This window comes from Bos indicus, chromosome 4, assembly GCF_029378745.1.
Source record: "Bos indicus isolate NIAB-ARS_2022 breed Sahiwal x Tharparkar chromosome 4, NIAB-ARS_B.indTharparkar_mat_pri_1.0, whole genome shotgun sequence".
Lineage (NCBI taxonomy): Eukaryota > Metazoa > Chordata > Mammalia > Artiodactyla > Bovidae > Bos > Bos indicus.
This window is the reverse complement of record NC_091763.1, coordinates 117,683,429-117,704,899: the sequence shown is the minus strand read 5'-3', so window position 1 is coordinate 117,704,899 and position 21,471 is coordinate 117,683,429. Positions and strand designations below refer to the sequence as shown.

General features: G+C 47.1%; 1 protein-coding gene across 15 annotated transcripts in view; it reads right to left on the bottom strand.

Annotated features, from left to right (window-relative positions):
* The window catches only part of RBM33 (RNA binding motif protein 33), a 110,642-nt gene that overhangs the window by 30,919 nt on the left and 58,252 nt on the right, over positions 1 to 21,471 (bottom strand). For all 15 annotated transcript variants that reach the window (XM_070788472.1, XM_070788477.1, XM_070788470.1 and 12 more), the window contains 4 exons: positions 5,971 to 6,103; positions 5,249 to 5,592; positions 3,781 to 4,053; positions 2,117 to 2,404 (listed from right to left, as the gene is read on the bottom strand). In XM_070788472.1, the coding sequence (XP_070644573.1) occupies positions 2,117 to 2,404; positions 3,781 to 4,053; positions 5,249 to 5,592; positions 5,971 to 6,103 (1,038 nt within the window). The remainder of the gene's footprint in view (positions 1 to 2,116; positions 2,405 to 3,780; positions 4,054 to 5,248; positions 5,593 to 5,970; positions 6,104 to 21,471) is intronic.

The window sequence follows — 21,471 nt, the reverse complement described above, 5'->3', positions numbered from 1 at the left end:
AGATGAGGGCTACACAGAGCTGGAAGGGACATTAGGGGAAGACAGGAAAACAGATGTTCAAAAAGCCCAAGAGCCAGGTCATCCTGGGGCAGCAGTAACAGGTCCGGAAGGTGCACTGTTTGAAAGGCAGGACAGTTACCACCTACTCGGATTTTTCCCCAAGGAATCAAAAAACAGTTACAGTATGTTCAAAAATATAGGTAGAAATATTTCAAAACAGACTTGTCCTTTATTATATCTTTATCAACTGGGTGAATACAAGAGAAATCACATTTCACGTTTACCTAAGCAAAACAAATAGAAGACTTTAAAAAGCAAAAGAAACAAAAAAACAACCCCCACAAAAAACCGCACTCCTGGTTCCACCCCACTTGCACTGTGGCCACCCGCAAGTCCACGTCACGCACGGAGTGCCCGTCTTCCTCTAGGGAAGGCGTCCGCAGAAGCCTGCTGAACCAGCCACTACGGACGGGACGGGCAGACTGCCCAACAGCAAGCCTCAAAAGCCACCTTGCTCATTTTACTTAGCCACTGTCATCATACAACTGTGTGTGACCTCACTTTTCTGAGCCAAATCCATTTATACGTGAGTTAGGAACTACCTACATAAAATAAAAGCAAGATAAAACTGTTAGCAAAGATTTCTAAATTATCTCAGTCCACTTTGTAAATCTACATTATTTTTTCATATATTGATTTTAAAACCATAATGTCATCCTTCTTCTAATAATATGTTTTTAAATGTTAGCTCAATATTTTTACTTTATATTTACACCTCTGATTTGGAAGCATTACCCTAACAGCTGCTACAATAATTTATTAGAAGACAATCTAATAAGAAAACACGACTTGCCTGTATTCTTACCTGAAGAAAGTCTTTGTGCCATTACTCTTTTATACATGAAGTCGATTAACATTAAGTGAATACACAATACTTATTTCTTACACTCTATACACTACTATAGATTAGCATAACTTTCACATACAGGTCTCTGGCACGTCTCTGACACACACACCCAGGAGCATGCGTGAAGTCACAGGCTCAGAGCCGCTCTGCTGGCGATGGCAGTCGGCTGCTCGGGGGTGTGCCCCGGCCTGCACTACACCAGACACCCCGGCTTTGTGAAAGCTGCGTCACACGAGACCCTGCCCAGCCTCCGTGTCTGTAATTCTAGGGGAGCCCAGAGGGAAGCTGCAGGGAAGTGCTAGATAAGCACACTCATTACTTGGACAGGAGACCAATGGACGGAAGAGGCTTGTCCCAGGAGTGAGCTAATACATGTTACTAATGGAAAGAAATACCCTAAAAGTTTTAAGCTTCATGACTAACACTGCATTAACACTGAGCCACCTCTAAGCAAAACACAACCAAGCAACCAGAACTGTATCAAATAACATCTCAATTGGAAATCACGTAGAACACGGACGTGCATTTTTATTTATTCTTACCTATTTATACCTGCTTAGAAATCAGCAATAATTACACAATTCAAAACAAAATACGCCCACCCTGTCTTATTTAAAGGTCCACAGTAAAGCTGGTCCTCTTCTGGTAGTTCACAGTGTAAAACCAGAACAAGTCTCAGGAACGTAAGCGTGTATGTCAGGGGTCAGCTAACCAAGGCCCATGAGCCAAATTCGGCCCAGCACCGACTCTTCACACAAAGTGCTCACCGCGCACAGCCACGCCCATCCATGCAGGGCCGTCTATAACTGCTTCTGCGCTAAACCTGCAGAGCTGAGTCATTCTGAGAGACCATCCAGACTATAAAACCTGAAATATTTATCATCTGGGCCTTTTAGAGAAGTAGTCCGCTAAGATTCCTGATATACACAGATTGTGCAACATGTAACTGCAACTGTATAAATACATAAACACAGTCTAAGACAGGGCCAGTGAGAATGAAACTGCCTTCTCTGAATATGGTGGTTAGGCTGCAAGGAGAAACCAGTGAAAAGAACGTGGGAAGGTTCTGGGAAGAACACACTGGATGCTAAGTGTGTTCTAAGCAGGAAGAAGTGCTTACCTCTTACCTAAGAGGTACAGGTTGATTGTAAGATCTCCTTGTCTGAGACCAAGTATTATTTTTTAATTAAAAAGAAAAAGAAGCCCCACCTCTGCTCCGGTCTTGGCTTCCTCTTTAGGCTGACCCACAGGGCTAAGCGGCTTGGCTCTCCCTTCGGCCTTCCCCTGTGTGTTCCTGGGCCCCACCCCGGGCCTCGGGGCGGGAGACGTGCTCATGATGGGTTTCACTTGAGCCGCGGGTGTGGAGGAGCATCGACTGGTACTCATCTCTATAACGTGAGACGGCGCGATCGGTAATTCACGCAAATTACTGTTTCTCGGAGCAGTTGGCTGCATTTGCTGCATTGGTCGCTTGGTCACATTCTGAGAAGTAGTGTTCTGTCACAGGAAGAAAGAAATTCTAATCACAACTGGAGACTCGGGAGAAGAAACTGGGCACATGAGATTAATCTGACTGAGTGAGTGACTTCTCTTTTGGGAGGCGGACACTGTCCCACTGGTAAACCTTTTCTTCCTACATAAATGTCTCTTGTTCTATGTAGCAGCATAGCCTACAGCTAAGCCCTGGGACTGGGAAAGGCACCATATCAGCCTTCGAACAGCCTCCTCTTTATGCGTATTACACCAGATGACTGCAGTGGCTGCCTTACAGGACTGGGACATTTTTTAACAGAATCAACAGAGCAATCAACTCCTGCATGAGGAGTCAGCTGGGTTACTGGCACCCCCATGGTCAACGGGCCCCTAAATTCCAGTTAGAACAAAGAACGAAGCATTAAGTTAGTGCCCTAAAAAAACTACACTCTGGAGGAGAAAGATGCCCCAAGGTTTCATCGGAGAGGACACCTGTCAGTCATGTTCGTTCTCAGGATTCTCAACAGACCGCACACCTAGAGGAGCGTGCAGATCTGTGAGAAGCCAGCGAGGGAGCACCCAAGGCAGTTCAGCGCAAGGCTGAGGGCATCGTCTGCCGCTCTGCTTATAAGTCCAGGTTACAAAGCACCTCCTTTCCAAATCTGGAAATTCTTTCCAATTTTTTGTATCATTTTAGTCTCAACGTTACTTAGAGAAAAACACAGGTTTGCTTCCCTGGTGGTTCAGACAAGAATCCACCTGCAATGGACATGACCCGGGTTCGATCCCTGGGTGGAGAAGATCCCCTGGAGAGGGAAATGGCAACCCACGCCAGTACTCTTGCCCGGAAAATCTCATGGACAGAGGAGCCTGGTGGGCTATAGTCCATGGGGTCACAAAGAGTCGGACACCAATGAGATGACTTAGCATGCGTCCATCTAATGGGGGACAAGACAGTAATGATGACTAATCTTTGAATTTCAGAGCAACACGCATTTTCTAGTCTCTTTCGACGCCTGACAAGCCACACATCTGCTGACAGCACTTGAATCAATGCGGCTCTCCCCAATGATTAAGCTCCATGAAGGCAGGAAATGCATCTCTTCTGTGCACTGGTCTATTGCCAGGAACTAGAGTAGCGCCTGACAACAAAGGATATTCAATAAATTCTTCCTGAATTCACTTACATATGCACTAGTTGCCTGAGGAGTTAGAGATAATCTCAGTAGCAAGTAATAAGCCACTGGCAAAGGTAGCATGACTATCACCCAAAAATATTCTCTAAAGTTATCCATCAATCAATAACCTCATCATCTATCACTACAGAAACAGGCAGATACACCAAAGTCCTGCGCCAGAACAGGCATCCCCGGAGCTGGCTGAGGACACGGGACACTCACGTGCCGCAGCCCCGGGCGCTGGGGGCACTGCATCCGGCTGCTGCTGGGCTGAGGCTGGGCCGCCGGCATGTGAGGCCTGAACTGGGGCTGAGCCACAGGCATCAGCGGAGGGGGCGGCACGGAGAGGTGGTGGTGGTGCTGCTGCGGCTGGTGCGGAGGCTGGTGCGGTGGGGGCGGCTGCAGCGGGGGCTGGAGCGGGGGCTGGAGCGGGGGCTGCGGCTGCGGCTGCGGCTGCGGCTGGTGTGGCGGGGGCAGCGGGGGGTGCAGCGGCCCCTTCCAGGCCAAAAGAGAGAGAGATGACAGTTTACCACGTGTGAACCAGTCACGCTCCAGTGCAGCCACTTCCCTGAAGACCCAACACCAGAAGGAACTTCAAGTGGCACCAATTTCATTTCAGATTGGTTGATGAAGGTGAATAATACCTTAAAGGCAGTAATTTGCCAAAAGCTACTATCTGGCATTTTCCATCTGCTCTAAACCGTCAAATACTGAACTTCCAGGAATGCATCCTGAGGAAATAACTGAGGAGGAAGGAGACACAACCTCAGGGACGCTCTCTGCAACACTGTCTAATCCCCACGCACTGAAAGAGCCAGCGCGTGCCTGAGCTGGGGAGCCAGATAATGCCAACGTCTGCCTGGTGAAAGATACTCACCACCATGAGAGATGGCAACAAGCTCACTGGGGAAAGAAAGCATCATGGGGACGCAAGCACTGAAAAGACTGAACAATGTGTCACCCCAGCTGGGCTAACTGTTTCTAGATGGTGGAACCAAAGTGAACCCATGCCTGCAGCACTGAAATAGAGGAGTCCTAATCACTGGTTCACCAGGGAATTCCAAAATTATAGTTTTTTAATAAAATAATTTAGGAAGAAAATGTTTATCTTACTTTAACATCTTAAGAAATAACCGTTTACCTGTTTTTATTTCAGGTATATATTCTATGTGGTTTCTAAACAATTAGTTCAAGCACATCATCGTTACACACCTCAAGAGGAAACTTAAAATACAGGACGAAACGCTCTGATGAGAGCACACTCCAGCAGCTGATGAAAAAACCACCAGCAGAGGGCACACTAATCTCTCAAATAAGGAGGCAGCAGCAACCCCTTTTTCCCCACTACACACTGCAGGAATGTGATCTGACAAAGAACCCAACTTCCTGTTAACCTTCTGAGAATCTTGCAGTGATAAGCGAAGGTATTATCAAAATATGCCGTAATTTTATTAGCAGTATATAGAACATCCTTCACAAAATCTTAATACTGAATTTTTTCATTTCCCCAAAAAATGACAATCACTATCTCCATTTTTCCTATGGTTAAGAAGCAATATTAAGAAAATTGTCTTTAATCAAGAGTACATTAAGGTTAACGCCCCTGTTCTCTAAACACTCTCCACATCTCAAAAGACTAGAATGAAAAGGTGGAGCTTGTCCTTTGGATTCTGAACCACAAGCCACTCACCTGCAGACTGGGCTGCGTGTGGGTGGGCAGGAAGGGCTGTCCCGGGCCTGGCAGGAAGGGCTGGCGAGGAGGGATGAAGGGCCTCGTAGCTGCAGACCCCGGCTGGCTGAAGTGCAGGAGCCCCACAGGCCCTGGCGGCTGGAGGGCTGGCCTCACGGGCCTCTCTCTGGGGAACACAGGCTGCTGCCCCTGCTGACTGAACGCTGGGCCGGGCTGGGTGAACGGCAACGGGCTGGGCGTGGGCACAGGGTGACCACTGCTGAGGAGCGTGGGAGGAGGTGGCGGTGGCGGGGGACTTCGCTGCTCCAGGAAGAGATGGCTTGGGAACCTCGGCTCACCTGAAACTGAGGGGAGTTGCAACATTACTTACCTCTAGTTAGAACACTCCGTAGCAATCAGCTTTATGTACTGTCCTACTAAGGACAAAAGTTACAAGTGGTGGCTGGGGGTGAGTATCTGAAAAGAACTCTAGGTTTTGCCTGTTTCTAGATCGCTTCCTTCGTTATTTTCTATAGATGATGGCCCCCTTCCTGTGAGGTCTTCACATTTCAGATGCCACTAGTGGCCAATCACAGCATCTGAAATGACAGGCAGGCTATGGCACAGAAACCGGACACTCTTCACAGAAGCTCCGGCTGGGGGCTGAGCGCGGATGAAGCATAAACGTGGCCAGGCACAGGGCCCCACACAGCTCTCTTCCCGTCCTCCGCACCCCCTTTTACCTCCCAAGAAGAAAGGGTCTCGCTCCTGGGGCGGGGGCGGGGCCCTCCACTGGTCCTGAAGAGGAAGCCGAGGGGGCTGGCTGAAGCTGTTGGGGACGGGGCCAGGCGTGTGCTGCGGGAACTCTGGAGGGCCCTAAAGAACAGCAGGAAAACAGGATGGAAGGCGGGAAAATAAGCGGCAATGTTCAGAAAGGTGTATCTGTTTTAAGTTTTCCTCTGAAAACATCAAGTAACTGATCTCCTGCAGCCCCACCCCCATCTATATACAACCTCATGTTACAAAACAGGTGTATTTTGTATATCTCTCCCATAATTAAACAGTCAGCCATCAAAATGCAACACCTAAAAATTAATTCAATGTTTGCACAGTACTACAGAACCAGCAGAATATTTTAAGCTTACTGAAATCCACGCAATTATTGACCTTCTTGCCCATTAATCTGAAAGACTAAATGTCTACTTCCAGCGTTCCTGACATTTATCTTCTCAAACATGCTATTCTTTGCTACCTTTCTGAAAGGACCATAAGCCACAGCTATGAAGCTGCTTTACTTCAAAAGAAGAAAAAGAAATTGAATGTGTACTGTAACAAAAATCAGCCACGTCTGATGAAATAGGAAAATGTGAAAATGCTGATGAAAATGTTTAAGAAACCACATTACTACAAAAGAAATACCACAGTCAGACTCTACTGGCTAAAAAATTTTGAACTCTTACAGATTACCATTTTTCAAGAACACATTACCAGTAAAAATTTACAAAAGAAAAAAAAAAACAACCTAAAATTACTTACTTCTTTTTCAGGCAGTATTTTATAATAATTTTCAGCCAGTATTTTACAATAACTTTAAGTGAAATATCATCTATAAAAATTTTAAATCACTATATTATACACCCAGAACTAATATTGTAAATCAACTGTATCTTGATTCTTAAAAAGTCATTTTTCAGTTGGTTTTCCAAGTATTTATGGAGAATTTTTAAAAATACATTTACTTTAAAAAAAATATATATTTACTTAAGAAAGCCCCATTTTTTCCTACTTATTTTTCCAGAAATTCATTAACTATATATCCTATCATTTAATAACACTTCATTAAGAATTTCTCAACTTTAAAAAAAAATCACATTTCCCACAAACTTGAAATTCTAATGATTCTCCTGTCCTTTTATTACTAATACAACTAGCGAGTCTCTCTAACTGTGGCATTTTATTACAATGTTGAAAACACTTTTGCAAACTACATTTGCTTTCCTTCTCTCTTTAAACAGCTGCTCTATCCACAGTGTTTTAAGGATAATGCAAAATGAACACCAGAATAAACATCACAAACCTGTAAGACCGTTGGCTATACGACATCAACAAAACTATACTTAGACACAAACATGACTTCTTCACGGACAGACACAGAGCTACGTGGTCAGAAAGCCGCAAGGATGGGATTCTTGAAGTCTGTGTCTATGTGGGTGAAACCGAGGACACTCTCACCTCAGAATGTTTGGCATCTGACGTAAGGGAACATCACCTCTCATTCTAGATAAAGGCACCAATTAAGATACAACTGAAGCATTAAATACTGGGAACTGACAAATGTCGGATTTATAACTGAGAATACATGACCGTATACTCTCAGACTAAATCATCACATTTTTGTACCCCTAATAAATGTACATATTTTTATCACAATGTTAATTTGAAACTTCGAATATGATGCTGTGATATGGATGCTCTTCCATATTTACTCTTCTGCACTAACCCAATACAATGCTGGAAAAGCCTATTTCTACCAGCAGCAGCTATCCTACATGGACACCGACTGGTCAAACCACACTAGGAATCCCCACGGACTCGCCTTCTGCCTTCCACTGCCACTCTTCCCCCCGTTTTAAAACGACTCGTATTTTTGTGTGCAGTCAATGAATATGTAGTGTGCATTTACATGGGTATTTTGTCAAGTAACTTAGAAAGAACAATTATTAATAAAGTATTTATGAAATACAGCACTAGTATCCTGTCTGTAGTTTTACAGACCTTCTTCCTCACATGTAAATGTATTTCAAAACTTTCTGGATGATAACATATTAGCAATCAAGGTCCAATCATTTTTTTTTAATGCTTAAATCATTTTTCTTGGAGTGGCCCAGATAATAAAATTTAAAATTGTCTGCCCTCTGTTTTACGACAAGATTTGACTGGTCATGCTGCCTCCCATCTGTGCAATGTGATACACAAATTAGCAACGCTCACCTAAGTAAAACCGGGGTCCAGCTGCACAGCCTGCTCCTCAGCCTACTATGGAGTATACTTGCCTGTCCCTCCTCCGGAAGAGGAGCACCAAGAGACAGTTTCAAAGAGACCAACACAGAAGGGACAGGTAAGAGACATTAACTACATACACCACAGCCTCAAACAAGGCACTGGGTGTAAAAGGTAAAAGAAACCACTAAATTTAAAGCCTTATAAAAATAAAACACATGAACTTTTCATGAGGTTTTAGCTTACAAATAGTAAAACATTAACACATACCTGAAGACAAGTAAAAAAACCTTTTCAACCTTTACAGCATCCTAAGAAATGTTAGCTCCCTTCAGATAACTGCACAGGGATCACGTGTAAGCCAGTGTGTATGGCCTGCGTCAGGCCACCAGGGCAGGGTCTGCCTGGGTGCAGGCTTGGAGGGGCAGACAGCACCCCGAGAGGCCTCAGGAAAGCCCCGTGGTTGTGGAAGTGCCCGTCGATGGCAGGAGGACGGCTGTGCCAGGAAAGGCCCTCACTCTGGCCGGCCCACCCGTGTGCTGAGGTGGGCGTGAGACGCCTGGGCTGGACCTGGGGGGGCTTACCGGCACTGTCACCGGGACCTGGGGTCGATGCCCTGCCTCCCTGGCTAGTCTGACAGCCCCAAGGGCACGTGGTGGGAGACCCGGGGACGAGTCAGGCCCAGCCGGAGTCGGCACCGAGGCTCGCGTCTGGGCACCGTCACAAGAGGGAGAGAGAACCCTCCCTCCTTCCCAGGACTCAGTCTCCACGCGAGAGCCCCTGCTTCCAGTGCACTCCCGCGGGGCAGCAGCAGTGGCCGCAGCCATCGGCACGGGAGTCAAGTCACTCTGTGAAGCTGGCGCGAGCACCTGTGTCGCAGGCAGGACGGGCGGAGACCAGACGTGACGGCCACAGCCTCCACCGCCCCAGCTCCCACTCCCCGACTCACGGTGAGGGCAGAGGGACGTGCCCCGCTTCACAGCCAAGGGAATCCAATCACGTGACACTATTATATATTTTATTTTTTAATCACAGATTTTAGTACCCAAGAAAAACAAGTGAAAATACAGTAGGGGAAGTTTCAGTGCATATAAGTCATCAAAATGACTAAATCTGGGGATTCTAAAAATGACACTTTCCCGACTCAGATGTGAAAATCACAGTTTATAACTATTATGCAAAACATGAATTCTGGAAACCATCGCATTTTGTACAAATGTCCACATCCTGACTTCTTCAGGATGTTCACTCTGTGCTTCTGTTTCAACCAAAATGTGAGCCCTCTCATAAGCCCCTGGTTCAGAAACTTCCTTTCCCTGTCCCTCCTTCACTCTCCTGCCAGTGGCCTGTCCTGGGAGACACTGTGTGCGCCCGGGCCAAGGTTGGCCCCCAAGCCCGCATCCCCACAGAACCCGGCACTGCTGGGTGGAGCTCTACACACGCCACGTCAGACCCCTGCCAAGCTTCCCCTTCCTCTTGATGGGCCCAGCAGCGTCCCTTGAGGCTCCCTGGCTGCCTGCGACCCTCTCCCACGCTCCTGCCCCTCGAGCTTCCTCCCCAGGTGCACCTCCATCCACAGAGAACTTTCTGCCATGAATCATGTGCTCTAGGCTAATGTTAGCAGTACTCTAGAAATTTTCATTCACATTCTGATACTGCATTTGGCCAGCTTTCACGTAAAAAACACGAACAAGATGCTGAATTACAATAGCAGTTGGAACTATTACACTACTGATTTGCTAACAAGCTTTCAATCTGAACTACGGTTAGCACACTTCAGGACTCACAGCTCATTAGCTGTATCAGTCACTGCTATGCTAGCGAGTTGACAAAAGAGGACAGACATAGAGAAACGGTATCAGAAAGAAGGATGGGAAGAGTAAAAGCGTTTTCTGAGAAAGAGAGAAAGTCCTGTACGGCTATTTCCACTCAGCCCTCAGTGCTGATCCGGATGAACCACGGGAAGGCAGCGGCGCTCACCGGAACGTTTACTGACTTAAAGACTCTCACCGGTCCCCCAAGAAGTAAGACAAAGCTTAACTTCCACTGTTCAGAAGCAATGCTCTCAGAGTCCCTCGTCCAGGGCCTCCTGCACCCCGCCCAGCCCAGCCCACTTCCGCTTCAGTCCTGAGTGGCCACTGAAGGACACACGAGGTCTGCAGTGTTGCTGGCTGTACCGTCAACACCTGGAAGGCGGAACTCAGCCCCAGGTGCCAAAGAATCCTCCAGAGCTGCCGCCTCCGCTCAGCTCCCCAGAAGCCAGCAGTGGCGGATTCTGTCTTGCTTCCCTGATTCTGCTCACAGTTCAGAGAAGCTTGAAGCACTTCCTAACCTTTCTGTCCTGCCTACAAACACAGCTTTCTTCATTACTTAACATGTGAAGTCACAATACTTCACAGCATTTCTCCTATCAGGCTCACATCATGCTGGGAAAACACTCAGGCTTCCTCTGCCATCTGTGGTTATTTATAAACTCTGCCTTTTGTTTATAAATGCACCTTAGAGCCACAAGTCTCACCCCCGCAGATGAAGCTCTGAATGGCACTGGTCATGTGGCTGCTGCAATGGGGCTCTTTACAACCTTCTCTCTCCTTCTGTCACACAAGTGATTTCAAGTCCGCCCAAACCCAGGTTCTCTCATGATAAATTAGGCAAAGTATCCGTGGAGAAACACACTGGCTTTCCCCACTGTGTTAGTAGGAAGCTTGCTACTTTTTGACTTTCACTTTGCAGAGGAGGAGATCAGGGCACACATCCTCTCCTTAACCCCTTCAGCCTTTCCTAAAAGGAAGCAGTCACAGAGTTACAAGAATGAGCTCGAAGGAGACTGATGGAGCTAGTTTTCAGGAAAAATTTCAAGCTGCCTGAGGGTCTCTAAGCACTTTCAGATTTCCTGGGAGATTATTTTGAATATTTCTAACTTCTAAGGACAATTTTCAGAGAAGGCAATGGCACCCCACTCCAGTACTCTTGCCTGGAAAATCCCATGGATAGAGGAGCCTGGTAGGCTGCAGTCCATGGGGTCGCTAAGAGTCAGACACGACTACGAGACTTCACTTTCACTTTTCACTTTCACGCATTGGAGGAGGAAATGGCAACCCACTCCAGTGTTCTTGCCTGGAGAATCCCAGGGACGGGGGAGCCTGGTGGGCTGCCGTCTATGGGGTCGCACAGAGTCGGACACGACTGAAGCGACTTAGCAGCAGCAAGGACGATTTTTGATATTAAACTGAACATATACGGGATCATGAATCTTGCCCCTCTTGGAATCTTCAGACTGTGATTTTCAACTCCCCCCCAAACCTTCTCTTTTCCTGATCAGCCCTGTGCTAACAGCACGTACACATGCATTCAGCTGTCCTTTAGCAATACACAGCAAAGCCGCAGAATTCTTTCTGCATCAGTAATATTACCTGGAACTGGAACTTCCAAACGATCCTCCAGCCTAAAGCATAAGTGACTGAGAAAGTGGACTCCAGGGCTGGACTGACAGTCTCGGCCCGTGTCTCCCAGCCCTCCCATTACAATCACACTCACAGCCCAACACACACCATCAAATCGCTCTGGGCCTCGGTTTCCTGCTCCATAGGACAGGGGAGACGGGTAGGACCCACCTCACAGGGGAAGACGAAGCACACGCAAGCACTGAGGAGCACCCAGCAAGCAGCAGCGGCTCATCATGCCTGTCACTGTCACCCTCCATGGTACTCCTACAGACGGCACTCCCCACACACACACACGTTACAGCTGTGTTAGCTTAGTATTCACATAATTAATGATTATGTTGGGCTTGTGCTTAGTTGCTCAGTCACGTCAGACTCTTTGTGACCCCAGGGACTGTAGCCCACCTGGTCCTCTGTCTATGGGGTTTCCACTTCCTACTCCAGGGACTCTCTCCGACCCAGGGATCGAACCTCCGTCTCCTGCACTGACACTCAGGCTCTTCCCAGGTGCTGACGCCCGAGGGACGAGCGTCCCAGGCCCACACCCATCGAGGACACCACAGCACACCCAGTGCCCGGTGCCGGGAAGCACAGTCGGGGCGGCCGGGAGCCTCAGGGAGGAGAGGGAAGGAGGCAGGCCGTGCTGGCCGAGGAGCCGGCGACCGGCCCCCGGTTCCTGACCCTGGTAGGTTCGGAGCACAGACAGGGCAGTCAGAACAGAGAGCAGCCAAGACCGACAGCCCCTGCCCCCCAACCTAACTTCAGAAGAGCAACATGCTGTAACCTGCACGTAATGATGTCATACAGTTAGAGAGAAGGTAACACGAACCTGGAGACTCGCGTCCGCACCCTGCAACCATGTCCCTATGGTTAGAGAAGAGGGACCTTCCCTGCAGAACAGACGGAAGTGGGAGGTGGGTGGGTACTCTCCAACACGGCTGTGAAGGAGTACAGCCCAGGCCAGTGTCCTCCTCCTCCTGTCTGCAGAGCCTACTGGAGAACCATGCCTCTGGAAAACACATGACGATCCTAAAGCCACATGGCCCCGCGACCACCTTCTGGCAGACGGCGCTCGAGCACAGGTGATGGGGGCCGGCTACAGGCCCACTCAGTCCAAGACAACTTCCAGCGGATAGCCCTCCGTCTCTCCCCACCTGCCAGGGCTGGAGAGAGACCCGGGGGCCAGAGGAAGATGCCCAGAGCGGGACCTGAGTGAGAAATAAGCTTCCTAAGGTGAGCCACCGAGGGCTCAGGGCTGTGGAGTCAGTCCACTCCACTGACGCTCCCATGCTGGGCACTCCGGGGCCGTCGCCATGCCACCTTCACTGGCCAGGGCCAGACATCCCAGCAACGCACGTGCCACCCTGGCAGACGGTGGCGGATTCACCGAGGACTCCCTGCCATAGCCACACATTCTACCCAGGAAGGACAACTCAGGTGGGACTCACACTGCGGAGCCCCGCCCCCGCCCCCGGAGGTCAGGCCAGGGCGGGGGCCTCTGACCGGAAACTCGATGCCAGCCCGGCTCCACCACTCCTGTGCTGCACCCCCCGTGCCCTTCCTAGCCATGCACCCCCACCCTCCAGGCTCTGCTGCCCACACTACAGAGAGCTGCGCTTGGGCAGCTCCTGCTCGTGACACTCTTCTGAGCACTCACCCGCCCTGCACAAAGCACGAGGCGGGAACGCACCGGAGCCAGGCCTCACCCCAAGGACAGACAGGGACGCCCAGCCACAACGCTGCCGACTGCGGGCTGTGAACAGCAAGGGCAGGGGCTTCCGTTCGTACCCCCTTTTCCGTCTCAGTGTCTGACTTGAGGGAGAGCGTGTGCATGCTTTAGAGTCAAGAAAAACAGTAAATTCTAAAGGCAAAAGTCAGACGGCCGTGGAGATTCCACAGCTGGCCTGAACGGGCAAAACAAATTAGGGGTGCTTATCTGATCAACCTGAGACACTGATAAAAGGAGGGAAGGCCACAGATGCGATCTACAGCTTAGAAAGAAACAGCTGACTCAAGCTGAGTAAACAAGGAAATCTCTGCCTTTGGAAGAGGCTCAACAGAGTAACAATGGAGACAGGGGTTTTGTGGGCTTAACCTTGAAACTAAGGGACACTGGCAAGGTGCGGGAGCCTAGGACAGCCAGGTGGGGGCAGCGGGTGCCAGGGAAGGTCGTGGCAGGTCACACACGGGCCCCAAAGGAGAGGAAAGCCACCCTGAGGAGGACAAACGAGGGAGGCCAAAACCGGGACAGAGCCAGCTTAACGATCAACGAATCCTGTCCAACTGGGAAGAAGCCCATTTCCAGGACGACAAACACCTGCAGGAGAGCCAGGTGGAAGCAGAATTGGGAAGAGGGCAGGTAAAACAACAGATGGTTCAGACAGACAGACAGACAGTGGCTGATACTCAACATACACAGTGACAAGGGCTCCCTCTCTGGCGATGTCAGCCAGTGCTGGACGCGAGGGAGACCATCTGGGAAGACGCACAGGCCCCTAACTGCCTCCATTCGCCTCGATGGGCGACAGAACTGGAGTGTGGATATCTAAACAGAAAAATTTTCAGCTCGAAGGTCCCCAAAGCTGCCGACTGTTACCAGTAAGTACTGGCTGTATAAAATACTTTAACAAATAGGTATCGTTAAGCTCACAACACCATTTTTCCCTCACCATTTTCTGTTCTGTTTTGAATACACATGTCACTTTCTTTTTCTCTATTTATACAACTTAACCTCGGACCACGTATTTTGTCCGTGTGGAAAAGCCTGCGCGTTGCTTCCCTAGTATAAACTCTCACCTCTCGCTCAGTAATGGAAGGACAACAGGGTGCCCAGCTGTGAGATCAGCAGGCCCGCCTTGAGACGAGACGAGCTGGCTGCTGGGTGGGGCGGCCTCAGCGGCACATGCCTTTGCCTCCTGCTCCTTCTCCTCTTCCAGCCCGAAACGTGGGAAAAAATGACAACACAGAACCGGCAACAACAGAGCAAACAATACAGAACTGCTACACCAACCCGGAAGAACTTTCTCTTTTATGCAAAAAATATGACAGCAGGTTTCTAAATCACTGTTACCCGAGCTGTCCGTTACATGCAGCCTCATTCGCATCCTGGCTGATAACCCTAGTAGCAACTGTGTTTTTCATACACAGCAGAACCAATCGCTTTTCCCCTAAGGGATGAAGAAGCTCAGGTTTACAGGGTTAAACTGAATTAGCCAAAGTCACACTGTCAATGGCAGAAAGCGAAGAGGAACGAAAGAACATTCTGATGAAGGTGAAGAGGAGAGTGAAAAAGCTGGTTTAAAACTCAGCATTCAAAAAATGAAGACCATGGTCATGGCATCCAGTCCCATCACTTCATGGCAAACAGATGGGGAAACAATGGAAGCAGTGATAGACTTCATTCTCTTGGGCTCCAAAATCACTGGACAGTGACGGCAGCCACAAAAGTAAAAAGACGCTTACTTCTTGGAAGAAAAGCTATGACCAACCTAGACAGCATATTAAAAAGCAGAGACATTACTTTGCCAACAAAGGTCTGCACAGTTAAAGCTATGGTTTTTCCAGTGGTCCTGTACGGATGTGAGAGTTGGACTATCTGCTGAGTGCTGAAGAACTGATGCCTTTGAACTGTGGTGCTGGAGTAGACTCTTGAGAGTCCCCTGGACAGCACGGAGATTAAACTAGTCAATCTCTAAAGGAAATCAACTCTGAATATTCGCTGGAAGGACTAATACTGAAGCTGAAGCTCCAATACTTTGGCCACCTGATGCCAAGAGCCGGCTCACTAGAAAAGACCCTGATGCTGGCAAAGACTGAGGGCAAGAGAAAGGGACGACAGGATGAGATGATTGGATGGCATCACCAACTCGACGGACATGAGTTTGACCAAGCTCCAGGAGACGGTGAAGGACAGGGAAGCCTGGCTTGCTGCAGTCCACGGGCTCACAAAGAGTCAGACACAACTGAGCAAGTGAATACCACCACCAGTGGCAATAAATAGGGCATGAACTCACACTGTCAGACTCCTGGCTTAAAAGTGCTTTCTCCTCTCACACACTGCTTCTCCCGGACCGATCTGTCCTCAGGTACCAAGGTTCCCAAGTCGGGCGCTCTCTTGATGTGAACAGTCATTCAATGATGTCTATCATTTCACAAGTAAAAGGGTAATAAATTACCTCTAGCCATTTTAATAGACTATCAGGGAGCTGGAACCTCGCTCAACAGAGTTTCTAGCACTGCTGCCATTCGGCCTTGATCTTTTCACGTAACTGCTCTGCTTTGCTTTCCTTTAATCCCTTTAAAAGTCCAAGGTAAGAAATTATCATCCTCCTCATATAATTCTTATACAAATTGTACTTCCTTTTTGCATCTCTTGTTAATTATATGATGTTATCTATGTTAATCCTATTCAGGAAGAACTGATAACTTTGGTTACAAAAAAAAAAAGATGAAAACTTTGCATAAATTGCTTAGCACAAAGTTAATCGTATAATGCAAAGAATAAAGAGGTTCTAATAGCTATTATGTGACTTATCAGCTTCCCTGAAAGGGTCAGTTGGTATATTTTAGTAAGACTAATTGAATACCTTAACAATGTCATTGAAACTTCGTGAATCTTTCAATAAATTACAGCCTGCTGCTTCAACGTGTTTTCATTTATTAATCTCACTTAAAATGCAAAGAACTATATAAGAAACCAAAAGACACTAAATAATGCCTCTCAGTTAATTCTGATTAAATGGGTTAAATGCAAGGAATAAAGACCACTGGTGACCCCCAACACAATTAAAATTAGAGCCCACTGTCACAATGTTAATCCTCTTATTTCAGTGTTTCCCATAGATTTCTTTTTTCTTTCAGGTTATGCCTTGTTTAAATGTCTACATTCATTTTCCTAGAAGGTACTCGCTTATTTGCAGATGCATTCTAAACATTCCGAAGCACCATATTCCTAGCAGCCAGCCCTAGGTTTCCTACTGGGGTGGGGGCCAGAACTTTATATGCGCCATGGTAACATTATTGGTTCAAGGAGGAGCAGGCACCGCAAGTTGTAACACTTCAGTACAAAATACTGCTTCTGAGGAACCTACTAAAGACTATTTGCTACTTTTTTTCATAAAATGAAAAACTCTTTATCCCTGCCTCTCACCCCTCCTTTACCCTTTCTTAACAAGCTCACCCAATGACAGGCCCTACCATACACAGGACTCTCTCCACTGCAGCACTCCTGACAAGCACAATCTTATATGTTATGGTTATGAGTCAACTTACCAGATGCAATTATCTTTCTCCAGTTTACTGAGGTGTGTTTTAATATTTTCAGAAAAAAGGAGAAGGTTCAGCACGATCAAGAGACTCAGACTGACCTGGTTCCAATCCTACCTCCTGCACCAGTTATGTGAACTTGAACCTTTTACCCTTTCCAAGACTCAGTTTCTCTATCTGTAAAGTGGAGAAAATGATACCCTCTTAAGGTTGTGGAATGCAAGCTTTGCACAAAATCTGGAATACTGTAATTACTCAATGATACTCTTCATTTTCCACTGACCAATCAGTCACTAGTACGTGCTCCAGAAAGACGGTATTTCCTCACTGAATCAAGGACTGACACAGCAGCAGGACCAGCTCCATGGACTGAAAGCATGCAGCCTGTTTCAAAACTCTCATCTGAACGTATCTGCCATGTGGCTCACAACCCGCCCTCCTAACTACCCACTCTGACCACAGAGAATTCTGGCCAAACAGCAACTGGGGAGACTAACGGGGGCACACTGCACAAGGAGTACTGCTGGTCCGTGCGGGAGGACAGCCCCTGGCTGCTGTGACGAGGGGTACACGTGTCTCCAACGCACTGCGCTGCGTGCAGGAAGCAGGACCCACAACGAAGCCCGGCACGCGATTCCCTTCACCCACATTTTCAGGAGCAGAAGCCAGATGAGGGTCTGCCAGGGGCTGGGCTGGGAGAGGGCTGCCTACAAGAGGCGGCACACAATGTCGTCTGGGGAGACAGAACTCCTGTCTACGGCAGTGGTGACGCTCCTGTGTGTAGCTGTGAAAGATCAGACTGTGCATCAAAAGGACTAAATTTCACAAGTTAAAAAAAAAAAACAAAACAAAACCTCTAGTCTTTTGTAAGAAGCGCTTTCAGGGACTTTAAAATAAGGTCACTTTCGAAATTTATCTGAAAAGAACTATGGCTCTTCAAGGACTCCAGGAAAAACAACATTAATTTAAAAAATGGTATGTTTTGCAGGAGAAATCAGTAAAAATAGGACAGAGATTTTCTTTGCACAGAAGTCATTCTAAGACTTTGAAAATGTGTGCTATTGTATTTCATTGGCTGAATTATTCAATTACAGATGGGCAAGTCCTACTCAAAGTTTAAGTCTACTCTACAATGGAACTATGTATCTCGGGATTTATGAAAGGTATTCAACTCAATTTGACGTTCTTACTTAGCCCAAAATTAAATAAAATAGTATATCACACTTTAACAGTGCAGTTTTTACACTGAGACTTAATGGCTTGACTTGATCTCTTGAGTATTCCTGTGGGATCCCAGGTTTGTTAAGAATCCACCTGCCAATGCAGGAGGTGCAAGAGATCCTCTGGAGAAGGAAATGGCAACCCACTGCGGTATTCTTGCCTGGGAAATCCCATGGACAGAGGAGCCTGGTGGGCTACAGTCCATGGGATCACAAGGAGTTCAGACTGAGCACACCTGCGTACTCCCTGCCTTCGCGCTACGGGTGTGGACTCCCACCACCGTCTCTCCACTCAGCACACACAATGCACGCTGACAGGGCACGCAGTCAAGTCCACGGGGCGCTCAGCTTTATAGCCACCATATTTAATAGCTGTTACCACAGTGCTAAGCTGCTCCTGTTACTGCTGCAGATGGGAATTCACTGATATGATTAAATTTGATGGTATGATAATGTATGGTAATCATGATTAATCAGAAACCCACTAGCAAATGGAGGATGTTGGGTATTATGTCACCTGCATTTTAAAATGCATTCTCGTGCTGCAAGCCTGACAATGTCTGACAGCGGGAAGAGTCTCCTCCCACAGCTGCCTGCTACTACTCACAGATCTGATCAGAGAAAATGCCCATCATGACTTCCCCATCTTAAGTGCTAATAATTACAGAGCATTGAAGGCAAGTTGTAAAAACAGTGAGGGTTCAAAAGAAAGACTTCTTTTTCCTAGATGGAATAAAGTCTGGATTCACATCTGCAAGGGCTGTAATCAGAAAGAAATGTAATTTGATGCAGCAGTCTCATCAAACATGATTTGCATGAAACGCCATATAAAACACATCCAGAAGTGTCAATCACCACCACCTGATACCAGGCCCCCTGCTCCATGGAAGCACAGCGCAATCAGACCCACCTGAGAGGCGCTGGAATCACACGGGAGACACAAATCTCAGCCCCAGGTATCGGGGTCTACCTCACAAAGGCATCACTAAGAAGACTAATTCAAGCTCGGCATGCTAGTCCTTTCTGAACTTAACTTAGTTTTAATTTAAACAAAGATCACTAGGAAATTATTCAGCAGCCAAATTACTGAGTATTTAACTAGCTACCCTGAAATACCAGCCTTGGCAGAAACACCAATGCAAAATGAATGAATAGGTTTTAAAATACCCTAAGTCAAGAAGCTTCACAATGGGAGTTAAAATTTATCCATACGCTTTATCTGACACTGAAAACAAATTACATTAGCAAAATCTCAAAGCAACACTTCTGAAAATATCATTAGTCAACACTCCAGTGTTACTTTAAGTGGACAAACTTTTAAAAACAACAAATCTGAGGACAAATACATAAATGAATAACCATACTTACAGATAAGGAAAGGACTTAAAACTTTAATGACAAAAACATCAGAGACAGCCTCTGTGGAAAGAGAAACCTATGAAACTAACGTGTAAAACACAGATGTTGGAACTCAGAACAGAATTCTAACAGACACAGAAACACAAGCCTACTTGCAGAAAGGTGAACAGTCTCCCCAGCCCCACTCCCCTGCAAAAACAAAACAAAAGAGAAAACCACACTGTCCTGCAAAATCCCACTCAAAGGTCCTGGCAGGAACGGAAACACTTCAGGAGCAGACTGGGGCACGGTAGGTGGCTAGATGCCAGGACTGGACAGGACAGAAGGAGCTGAAAGGGAGGAGGGACCGACAGGCACTCTGAATTCCTGAGCACACGCTCTCTTCCTGTGTCTGTGCGCGATTGTAAGCAGTCACTACTTCCAAGGCACATTTTACATTCAGCAGATTAATATTCTGATATGAAAGTAAGCATGAAAAGGATTCATTCTCTGATATGTGTGCTATCAACTGAGACATATTATAGTTTAAAAAAAGATTCACAATTCTGACCTGAAAAAATAAAATAGTCCTGGGAATAAAAGCTTAAGTGAGAAGAAAGCACTAATGGCTATATCTGTAACTAAAATTAAATACGTGAATCTAATTTTTAGACAGAAACCTAAATGACAAAGCACTTCACTAAATCCCATGCACGAAGGAATGAAGGAAAAACACCGTCTGGACAGAGGCTGACTTGACACAAGGCGCGCTGGCTCGCTGCTGAGAGCTTCAGCGGGAGTTTCCAAAACGGTCAAAAGGAAGGCATCCCTTTCTTAGGATATTACTTTGACATTCAAATCTTTGTTTTTAGAAAATGTTTATTCAATTCTGTAAATAAAATTCATTAACAGGAAATTAAAATATTAGTGTTGCTACACTAAGCATAGCTTGTGTGTGCTCACTCACTCAGGCATGTCCGACTCCTTGACCTCACGGGCTGTAGCCCGCCAGGCCCCTAGAGTTCTCTCTAATTGTTTAATTCTAAGACTGCAGGTATTATCACTTAGTACAGTTTCTAGGCACACTAGTGCTAAATTGAGAATTCTCAAGTTTTTACAAAACTGTCCAACAAAATAGACTATTAAGAAAGTAAAATTGAGGACTTCCCTGGTGACCCAGGAGTTAAAACTCCCCCTGCCAATGTAGGGGACACGGGCTCGATCCCCGGTCTGGGAAGACCCCACATGCCGCAGGGAAGCCCATGTGCCACAACGAGTGAGCCCCTGCTCAGAGCCTGAGGCCGCACTACTGAGCCTGCATGCCCAGAGCCCGCACTACCAAACGAGAGGAGCCACTGCAACGAGAAGCCTCCACTCACCGCGTGCCCAGAGCCCGTGCTACCAAACAAGAGGAGCCACTGCAACGAGAAGCCTCCACTCACCGCAACTAGAGAAAGCCTATGCGTATCATCAGAGACACAGCACAGCCCGAAACAAAGTTTTAAGAACAAGAGAAAGTAAAGTTTACTAGTGTTGAGAGAGGAGAAGGAATACCTTCACATTTATACCAACTGTATCCTAATCCCGTTAAAATCTGAAAACCTAGAGCTACTTCCAACTACTGTCTGCCTTTTTTACTCTCTAGTCAACTGATACACCTGAATTCTTGTACAGTTAAATGTGGATTATGGAATTCTACTGTGCAAAAGATATACCCCTTCTCTATACTGTTTCACACAGGTGCCTAATAAACAGCAAGGCAGCACACAGTCACATCCCTGCGCACACACACTGAACAACTATTCATCTGGACTTGTGCACACGAGGTCCGGGGTCAGACTGGTTCCACTGAGCACAGGATGACTGGGACTCTATAGAGACATGAACCTGCTTCTCACACAAGACGAGTAAGCGTATGAAGCTGTCCAGGAGCAGAGCAATGGAAATTCATTAAAGGGGTTTAGGCAGGGGAAAGACA